The 10663-nt window shown below is 37.9% G+C and overlaps 1 protein-coding gene across 1 annotated transcript; it reads left to right on the top strand.

Annotated features, from left to right (window-relative positions):
* The first annotated feature begins 5774 nt into the window (after window positions 1-5774).
* Window positions 5775-8972, top strand: LOC107711392 (glycosyltransferase-like domain-containing protein 1). The gene is made up of 3 exons (XM_016516380.1): window positions 5775-5803; window positions 7877-7986; window positions 8782-8972. Exons 1-3 carry the CDS (start codon window positions 5775-5777, stop codon window positions 8928-8930), a joined length of 288 nt encoding a protein of 95 aa, XP_016371866.1. The 3' UTR covers window positions 8931-8972.
* The last annotated feature ends 1691 nt before the right edge of the window (window positions 8973-10663 follow it).

The raw sequence follows: 10663 nt of genomic DNA, 5'->3' as shown, positions 1-10663 counted from the left end.
TGTTTATAAACGATTACTAATCATTTAGTATCTTTATGGACTTTGGACTTTTAGCTACTGTATAAAGGTTTGTGTAAAGGGTGGCTGGTTAAGTTTAGCTAAGTGCTTGCTAAAGACATAACAGATTGTAATTTTGGTGTAAAAAAAAGTTTTTATTGCCTCACCACTCACATTAGTATACTACTCTTCAGTATATCATTAAATCAGGGGAAGTCGTGGCCTAATGGTTAGAGAGTCGGACTCGTAACCCAAAGGCTGTGGGTTCGAGTCTCGTACCGGCAGGGATTGTAGGTGGGGGGAGTGAATGTACAGCGCTCTCTCCCACCTTCAATACCACTGAAAGTATAATGACATTTGTAAGCATTTTAACTTACATGAAATAATGATTTGTTAAACAATATCTAATGTTTAATAAGTTTATTAGCAAACATTAACAAGCACATTATCTCACGTTTCTAACTCTTTGAATATATATTAACTAATGATCCATTAAGCATTATATAATGTGTGTTAATGATTTATTAATAAAAGTTATTATAAAGTGTTACATTTTATTTTATTTTATTTCTTCAAATGTACCTTGTTACAGGGTGGCAATGTAAAATTATTTGTTAAAAAAATTTAAATAAATGAAGATTTTCTGTAATGGAAGATTGCATCAGCAGCCTAGTGTTTGGTGTTAATGATCTGCTTGTTAATCTTTGGACAATTATATTGTATCTTCTGCTTTTGTAAATATTTTGACTTTTTTGACTAATTCATACCATACTAAAGATAGTGCCATATATCTGTTTTATAATGTTCACATAAAGGCAGCTACGAGAATACTTTTTGTACGCAAAGAAAACAAAAATAATGACTTCATTCAACAATTCGTCTCCTCTGCGTCACCCTGGTGCCATTTTGGAGAGTATCCGCTGAACGTAAACAGCGTATGCTATTCTGTGTCAGCTGTGTCACGCGGATACGTTGCTTTTGTTCAAATCAAAGCGTAAACAACGTAGAAAACATATTCGCGTGACGCAGCTGACACAGAATAGCATACACTGTTTGCGTTCAGTGGATACTCTCCAAAATGTGTTCAGAAGATGAGCAGAGGTCTTACATGTTTAGAACGACATGAGGGTGAGTAATTAATGACAGAATTTTCATTTTTGGGTGAACTATCCCTTTAAGAGAGTACAAGGTAGGTTATTTAAAATTTTAGCAGTGCCTTCGCATCTGCTCCACTACAAAAAATAATAGCGTGTCAGTAAGCATGGGGGAATCTCGCTCTCAAGCAGCTAATTGGCTTGCTTCCATCACACAACCTACAATTAGGACTCACGGTGCTTGTGGAGGCAGCGCATGGGCTGTGCAGTCGCAGAGAACGGAGAAAGTGCTTTCTGCATTTTATGGCTTGCTTTTGGCAGTGAATTATGTGAAAATGGGACTTGTTTTAACTCCTTTAACTTGTAATAATCGTCGTGGTTGTAGAATACATAAGTCCGGTTGTGTGCTCGACATATTTTAAGACCGGGGAGAGAGAAATGCCACATGAGGCCCTTTTTTTCTTTTTTAAAATGTGGTTTTAGTTACCTTTTTTGTTTATTTTGCTCAAACATGTAATATTCCAACTGGTGTTGCCTATGAATTATTTGCTCCTTATGCTGTTTTTTATTATAGAAATCTTATCTATGCACAATCAGCTTGTAACACTCCAAAGAGAAAGGAAAACTTGAAATCGCATCATATGACCCCTTTAAGTGATATTTAGCATAAATGTGCCTGTAGTTGAAGTGACACTGTATTTCATACAATTGTAGAAACTGCAGAATAGAATTCTAGAAGACTGTTGATCATTTTCATGCAGAAATAATTTTTCATCCGTTTTTTAATTTTATTGATTTCGTTTTCACTGTTCCCACTAAAGAATGCACTCACACAGAAATGTAGTGTGAGAACTTTGTTTCTCAGCAGACTTCAAACATGTGCGACATGAAAGTGCCTCAAACATCAACCTGTATACAACTACCATTCTGTGACTTATTTGCTTTGGACTGTCCAGGGAATTGTTTGACAGTACGGCAGAGGCATGGAAAATGGATAACATGCTTGTTTTGGTACAACATGCTTAGATAGACCACTGGTTCGGAGCAGTTCTAAGCGTGTAATGTGTCCATCGACCCCCTCGATGCTTGTGAAATATTTCTCAGCATCATCTCATTGTTTCTCAAATTCAGTCTTGGGGAAAGCCACTGTTAGAATATTGTCTGTGGCATCGGTGTTTGATTCCTTTCAAAAAAAAGTTTGAAAAGTTTTTGTGAACAGAACCTCAATTGCAGAGATGGCAACAGAAAAAAAAAAAGAAAAAAAAACTTCTGTGTCGTTGAGTTTTGTTCACAGGATGGGGGAGGGATGACAAAATATGTTATTGCCCGCAGGACTGCTCTGTGGTTTTTGTTGAAGTTTAAATATCTTCCACTCCCCATATTTTAGACCTCCTCTTGGCATGAGTGGAAACCAAACAGCATTGTATCTCTACCTCATCTGCCATGGGCAGAGAAAAAAAGAAACTGTTGCTCAAGCCACATATTTCTCCCATGACTCTTTACTCATCTCTTGGCAGCGACGACATGTTTCCTTACCAAAAAACACCCATAAATCAGATTAACAACCGAAAAGACCACCAGTGTCGAAGTTTGATGCTGGCACAGGGATTTTGTGATGTTTGTTTGTGTTATGTATCTGTCATTCACCTACTCTTGTATCAGTAACAAAAGCGGCCATTGTGTAATCTCTTCAAAACTGAGCAAAACACAGATGGATTAGCGCTGTTAACATCCGTGCCTCGTAAACGTTGGCTTTGGTCCGAGTTAAATTGGGATTTACACAGGGCGAGAGCTGCTGGAATAATAAGAAGGGGTTTGGATTATCTCTGACAGTGTGTCCCATTTCATCCTTTTTCCTTTTTTTTCCCAGCCTCTCTTTTTGTCATCATCACTGGTTGCAGATTGTTAATCTCCATGTGGCCTGGATAGGTCTTCATCTGCTGGATTACAGGACTGTCTTATTGCAGGCGCTGACCGGGGCGTATGGTCAGAGAGGGCAGCTGTTTGCAGGTGCATGTGATGAGGGCTTAAATTTGCTTCCAAAAAGCCCATTTACCTAAGAGTGCAACCTTGTTTTTCACGGTTCCCAACAGGCGCATGTTCTTTCAAAAAAAAAAAAAGAGAGAGCAGTGAAGACTATAGTACAACATCAGACAGTCACATGGCCTGGCATGGGCTTTTCCCTCTGCTGGACCTTTGTCTTTCAGGCGATCATTCTCCGCAGGCAGTTACGCAATGTTTTTTTTTTTTTCCCTCTGTGGCTTGTCTTGAAATCCAGACATATTTGTGCATCTCCCGTTCCTCCCAGACTGTGCAGCGGACACTAATGACCAAGTAAAAAAGATGCAGGCACTGACGCATCACCACACTGTGCTGGCAAGGATCGTGACTGGCTCCACAACTCCTCCTGCACCCTGCTCATCACCAGAGCTGTGCCGCTGAGACCCCCATTAGAGAGGGATGGCGCTTGGAAGGACATTATATGTTGGAATTTTGAAAACAGCACAAAGGATTTAAACCCGACTTTGTGAGCGAAGGCAGAATTCCAGAAAATATTTGACACTTGATGTTTGCACACAATTAAAAGTAATGAATCAGGGTCGTGTTAGAGTAGAGAAGTGGAAAACATATAATTTACTGACAGTTAAAGCGTAACCGAAAAAGTCAGCCCATACATTTTCACATCCATTCATGTATAGTTACTCCCTTATTAGGACCCCTCCCTGCGGAGGAACAGCGAGAACGATCGACACGGTCATGGTTTGTTTTGTCTTGTTTTACCGGAGGCTTTGCCTCCGCTATTTTCAGCTGACCCTAATCAATCCCCAGATAACCGAATCCTGGGCTTTCAAGAACCCCATTAATTAGCCCTTTCACTTCCTTCTGATTTGAATCCTTTAACGTCATGCTTTTGCAGTAAATAGAGTTTGAATTTTAAAACATGCACCTCGTGGGTGCGACTTAAAGGGGAATATTTAATCATAGCTGTCTAAATGAGAGGATCATATTCTTTTAAGTGGTACCGGATGACTGCTAATGAGCATTCGCCGGGTCCCTGCAGAACCCCCTTTTTTCATATTTGTTTTATTTGGTTTCTGTCTCATTGCACTCTGAGGTCAAAGGGTAAGAAAAACCCCCACTTTAGTATTGGAAAGGAACACATATTTGTGTAGTGGGGGAAAAAAAATAAAACTTTGGACATTTACACTTCTGCTCAAAAGTTTACGGTCAATAAGATTGTATTTAATTTATTTCATTTCGCGGAAAGAAATTATTTTTATTAAGCAAGGATGCATTAAATTGTGTCATAAATTGAAAGTGACAGTTTTTTAAAATATATATATAAAACTGTCACTGAAACTTATAATGTTACAAAATACTTATTTTTCAAATAAATGCTGTTCTTTTGAACTTTCTATTCATCAAAGAATCCTGATCACAGCGTGAGCACCAGATCAGCATATTAGCTATTTATCTTTTTTGCCATTACAGGAATAATTTACATTTTAAAATATATTAAAACAGAAAACAGTTATTTTAAATATTTCACAATATTACTATTTTGACTGTATTTTTGATTAAAAAAAAATGTGCAAAAAATCTTACAGACCGTTAAAACTTTTAGTGGTAGTGTGTATAAAATTACATTTAATCCAATTACATTTTAAAATAATTGTATAATATATTTAATAAACATTTTATAATAAATACATTTAAATATATGTATTTATTTTATTATGTATACTGCTATAGAAAGTTAGGGCAATCTGAATTGTTTTTTTGCGGTGTGTGTCCATACTTGTAGTATAATCTCCTCAAACTTTATTTGGGTCATCCATAAGTTTGCCATCTATCATTAACATCTGCATTTAAAATGCCCCTTAAGTGTAGCTCCTAGAAAGAATCTAATAATTAATCACTAATATGTTTGTATTGTAGTGGCGCCAGGATCTGATTTACGAACATCCTGTGTCTTGGGCCTCTGTGGAATTCGGCTCCTCGTGTTTCAACTGTTCTTTATCAAATCTTACATTGTCTGATTCGGTCTGATACCCTACAGTTTACTAATCTGCATCAATGCCCAGACGTCACAGACCAGCAGCGGCCGCGAGTGCATGTTAGTGAACTCATGTTTACGTGTGTTTATGCGGGTCTCCTCTCTTCGTTTGAGTGTGAGACACTCACAGTTGATCCCCAGCAATCCCTGCATAACATAACTGACATATTAATTAACCCTCCGCTATGCTGTCAGTAGGAAATAAGGCATCACGGCCACATGAAGGTTGTTTTAGTTACTAGACTGACAGGCTGGGTAATAGGCATCCCTGCAGTCGCCATGTCACCTCCCCGCAGGTCAACCAGTCTTAGTCCGGAGGAGGTAGCAGTCACATCCACAATGTAGCGAATCAAAGAGGCTGCAAAATTAATGTGGGAATCAGCGTCAAGCCATGGGGGAAAAGGCAGCATAAAAGAACCGGAAATGAGAGGAAATAAGCCCTCACTAATACCTCATCTAAGGAGATTCCACCCAAGTGGGAGGTGTCTTTTGTCAAAGCGCTTCTGCTCCGGTAATTGTTTTTGACCTTCAACATCGTCAGTTTTGTGAAGAGAGCTCTTCCTCAGACAGTATACAGAATGGCAGTGCTGACGAGCTCAGAGATTTGTCAAAGCCTCTTGTGCGACATGTATGAGCTCTGTAAGGCCGTTGTTCGGTAACATACCTCCGCTTTATCAAGAGGATGAGCTGCATGGATCACCAGTCGACTGTCAGGGTTTTGAAAGGACTTCAGGCGCACACTTTGGGCCAAAGAGAAGGATTTCAAATCTGTGCATTAAAGGGAAGCTGCCCTCTGAATACCCTCTGAATACAACGACCCTTAAAGGAATACTCCACCCCAAAATGAAAATGTTGTCATTAATCACTCCCATGTCGTTCCAAACCTGTAAAAGCTTCGTTCATCTTCGGAACACAATTTAATATATTTTGGATGAAAACCGGGAGGCTTGTGACTGTCCGATTGACTGCCAAGTAAATTACACTGTCAAGGTCCAGAAAAGTATGAAAGACATCGTCAGAATAGTCTATCTGCCATCAGTGGTTCAACCGTAACGTTATGAAGCGACGAGAATACTTTTTGTACCCAAAGGAAACAAAAATAACAACTTTATTCAACAATTCGTCTCCTCTGTGTCTCTCCGCATTACCGTAGTGCCATTTTGGAGAATATACGCTGAACGCAAGCAGCGTATGCTATTCTGTGTCAGCCGTGAAACAAGGATACGTTTTCTGCATGTATTTACGCTTTGATTTGAACGAAATCAAAATATCTTAAATTGTGTTCCAAAGACGAACGAAGCTTTTAGGGGTTTGGAACGACATGGGAGTGATTAATGACTAAATTTTCATTTTGGGGTAGAGTATCCCTTTAAGGGTCGTTGTATTCAGAGGGTATTCAGAGGGAAGCTTCTTCATCAGATGTGTTGTTAGCATGTAGGTTAGCTATGCTAGTCTTTTTTACTGCAGAATAGAATTGTCTCACAGTTTGTGCACCTTTTTTAATAGAAAGATTGTGGTCGTTGATAAAATGAAAAGCAGTTGATTTTTGGAAAGTGTGTTATTTTTGCTCTAACATTTTAGACACTTTTTAAAAACCTATAATAATCATGAAACTCAACGATATAAATTATTTTATTTTATTAAAGATAAACAATACAAATTATTTTTATTTTATACAAATGACTGGGTAAGAAAACTCACTCAGCTTCTCATAGAACAAAATAAAATTGAAATAGCATTTAATAAAACATTCTTTGAAGTACTCCTAATTTAATCTTACTAAAACCTGTAAAGTGTGCCTTGGATTTAAAGGCACACTTCAGACTTCAGAGTGAACTATTTTTGAGGTAATGAAGCATTGCCAGTGATCGCTGTGAAGCTGCTCACCAGATTTCTTGGCTGAGCTCAGAACTTTAATGGAAGCACACCAGCAATCAGCGGCCTGGCTGCATCACAGTGACAGAACATGTGGCCTCAGCTTCAGATGTGTAATTAAGGTATAAGAGCTGTGATTCGAAGAGGAACTTTCAGAACTCTTACCAAGCACCTCAAATATAAATAATTGTATTGTAGTCAAAATTGAATGTCAAACACTGAAATTTCATCAGAGATTGCTTTATCACATCACAGATTTTTACCTTTTCTCAGTATGTTTTATATTATTTCCACAATAACATCCAAACATATGGGTAAACATACAAAAGTTGAAGGTCATTAAAAAAAAACTGAAGAAGAAAAACTTAAATGGGCTCCTGTCTACAAAATCTGTGTGCATATATTTGGTTGCAAAAGAAAAAATGGATAAATAAATAAAGATACTTGTTCCACTTTTGTCACAGTTAAAATTCACTTATTAAACAAAACTCTGTATACATTCAACCTCACTTTAAAGGTGTGTATTATGTTCATAAAAGCCCAGTGGTTTTATGATAATATTAATATTTTAACTTGTGCTCACTTGGTATTGACATACTGTGCATATTGTTGACTCGTGTAGGAAATGGCTTGTGAAGTTCATCGTTTGTAAAGCACTTCGGATAAAACGGTCAGCTATATGATTAAATGTTAATGCTAATATGACGGGTAGTGATTTTTTATTTTCTACACTTTATTTTTGAACTCTCTTTTGGTAATACTTTTCCTGTTATGAATTAATTTGTAACTGTTACTGCTTCCAAATGTGAAATAGTCAGTGTTTTGTTTCTGCTGTGTCTCTTTCTGGCTAAAGGGAACATGACAAAGACCCACAGCTGTTCTTCCAGACCTTACTGAAACTCAAAGAACAACAGCTGAGCTTTGAAGTTTCTGTCCTGGGAGAGACCTTCACTGATGTTCCAGGTACATCATGTGCTGTACGGATTAGGGACTGGGGACATAATTAAACAATTATAATGTGATATTACTGTTATACAACAGTTTGTTTCAGACAAAATGTTCTGGTTAGTTAGCTATATATTTTTTTCTTCTTTTCTCTGCTTGCTTATTTTTTTATTATTTACTTGCCTTTCTGTTATTTTCACAGAATGATTTAGTTGTTTGACACCTCTGATGTCATGCACAAATGTAATTACGTTTAACTTTGAAACACATTTGTTAAGTACATTGCTTTAGGTTCAAAGATCGTCTGTTTATTGCACACAGGCAACATTTTCATTGGCAAAATACACTCCCCATTAGTGGACAATTATGTTTTAATATCTTTCGGACAGTCTTGAGTATTTATGGCGTTGTGTTCATTTCATTTCTGTACCCACACACTCTAGCGCTGCCAAAGCGAGACTTACAGGAAACACAATCTCTTATATTGAGATGCAAACTTTTATCACGGCATAAACAGCTGCATGACCAAAAGAAATAAACAGATCGTAAAGGTTCCTCATGTTATGAAATTATGTTTACGATTGCTCGGAAGGCAATCACACTGAAACGGTTTTAATCTATTCTGATTTTGCTAATAGAATCACATTATTGATTATTTGTGCCCTTCTCCGTTTTATGTCCAAATTTATGATGACCTTGCTTATTTTATCTCCTCGCAAAATATGACCAAAAGTTTAAACATCCCTCTCTCTGCTAATTACTACACATCGATATTGAAGCTTCTGTCCCTTTCTCTGTTCCTTCCCACTATAGACATCTTTTTAGAAGCCAAAGAACAGTTGGTTGACCACATCCAGCACTGGGGTTTCATGCCCAGTAAGGAAGATTACCTCAAAGTGCTGTGCCAAGCAGATGTCGTCGTTTCCACGGCCAAGCACGAGTTTTTCGGAGTAGCAATGTGAGTTTCATCTGCTGTCTGTCACAGAAATATGTTCTCTCCAAACAGAAAGTCACCACAATGGTTTATTTATGTTTATTGGCATGTGTCGTTTGCTATTTTCATGAAATTTTAATGAAAACAAAAAACAAAAACGTGTCAGTTTTGGTGAATATAGTCATTCATATTAGTAAATTACCACAGAATTCATAGTAACTTCTTTGTAGCTTTGTTTAGTTTTGTGGAAAAATACAAAATCATAGCTAATACAGAAAGACTGTTCCAACATGTCACATTTTAACACAAAATGTGAAGATTATCTTGAGCATGCAATTCTCCAAAGCCCAAACATGCCCAGAAAAGTTCATGGCTTAATTGAAAGGTTGCTTTCGATCCCAGAGGCCTGTCCTCTCATTCTGGGGGTGTTTCAGAGTCAGGAGGGTACCGCGTGTGTTTTTGAAAGCACCACCCTTGATGTGTTGAGCATCGCCCGGATCAATATCTTCAGTCACCTGTGCTTGACTTTTGAAGATTTTGTTTGATAATGCAAGGTAGCACTGATCCAAAGTGCACTAGCAAGGGCTCATTCTACACTGGGAAATTCAGTCATCCTTGTTCTGTACACTAAATGTATACATTCTAATTAGATGACAGCATTGATACATTTTCTGGGGAGTGATATCGATTGGATGGAAACATCCTTTGATTTGCAAGGTAATGGTTTAGACTCGTGTTCCCTCTGGGACTCTTACTACATACGGCTGAGGTTGTTCTCGATTTCATTAGATCAAAGTCCAATGGAGAGGAGGAATAAGGAGACTCCTCAGCTTTGTGCGTTTTACGTTTATGTCCTCAGGCGATGTGTGTGTTCAAACACTGATCAAACACCTGCTGTCGGCTTTTCTTAATAATGTTTAACTTCCAAAAAAAACATCTCGTTTGAATTGAGCTGAATAAGGGTAATTAATGCTAGGATGTTTCCTTAAAGGGATAGTTCACCCAAAAATGAAAATTTTATAGAGGAGGAATAAGGAGACTCCTCAGCTTTGTGTGTTTTACGTTTATGTCCTCAGGCGATGTGTGTGTTCAAACACTGATCAAACACCTGCTGTCGGCTTTTCTTAATAATGTTTAACTTCCAAAAAAAACATCTCGTTTGAATTGAGCTGAATAAGGGTAATTAATGCAAGGATGTTTCCTTAAAGGGATCATTCACCCAAAAATGAAAATGTTATGTTTATTTGCTTACCCCCAGGGCATCCAAGATGTAGGTGACTTTGTTTCTTCAGTAGAACACAAACGAAGATTTTTAACACAAACCGTTGCAGTCTGTCAGTCTTATAATGGAGGTGAATGGGAATCACGGCTTTGAGAGTAAAAAAAAAACATACACAAACAAAACCAAGTTAAACCCTGCTGCTCGTGAAGATACATTGATCGGTCTGTGCAAGAAACTGAACAGTATTTATATTGTTTTTTACCTCTGATGTCCGAACTGATGTCCGAACTCACTAATTGAGATTGTAGATAGAGTGTCAATAGTCCATTTAAGAGATAGGTGGCGGTAATGCACTTATAAGTCATTATAAGTTATATTACATCTGCCGTAAAGCAAGAAGAAGAAGACGCCTCACGCACCTGCTGTTAAGAACACGTTCAGGAGGACATGCCGCCACTCAGGACAGTTCGAACAGTTCGGACATTGCGTGAATCAGAGGTAAAAAACGATATAAATACTGTTCAGTTTCTTGCACAGAC

The sequence above is a fragment of the Sinocyclocheilus rhinocerous genome, unplaced genomic scaffold (assembly GCF_001515625.1).
Source record: "Sinocyclocheilus rhinocerous isolate Xijiao unplaced genomic scaffold, SAMN03320098_v1.1 scaffold388, whole genome shotgun sequence".
Classification (NCBI taxonomy): domain Eukaryota; kingdom Metazoa; phylum Chordata; class Actinopteri; order Cypriniformes; family Cyprinidae; genus Sinocyclocheilus; species Sinocyclocheilus rhinocerous.
This window is presented reverse-complemented; position numbering and strand designations above follow the sequence as displayed.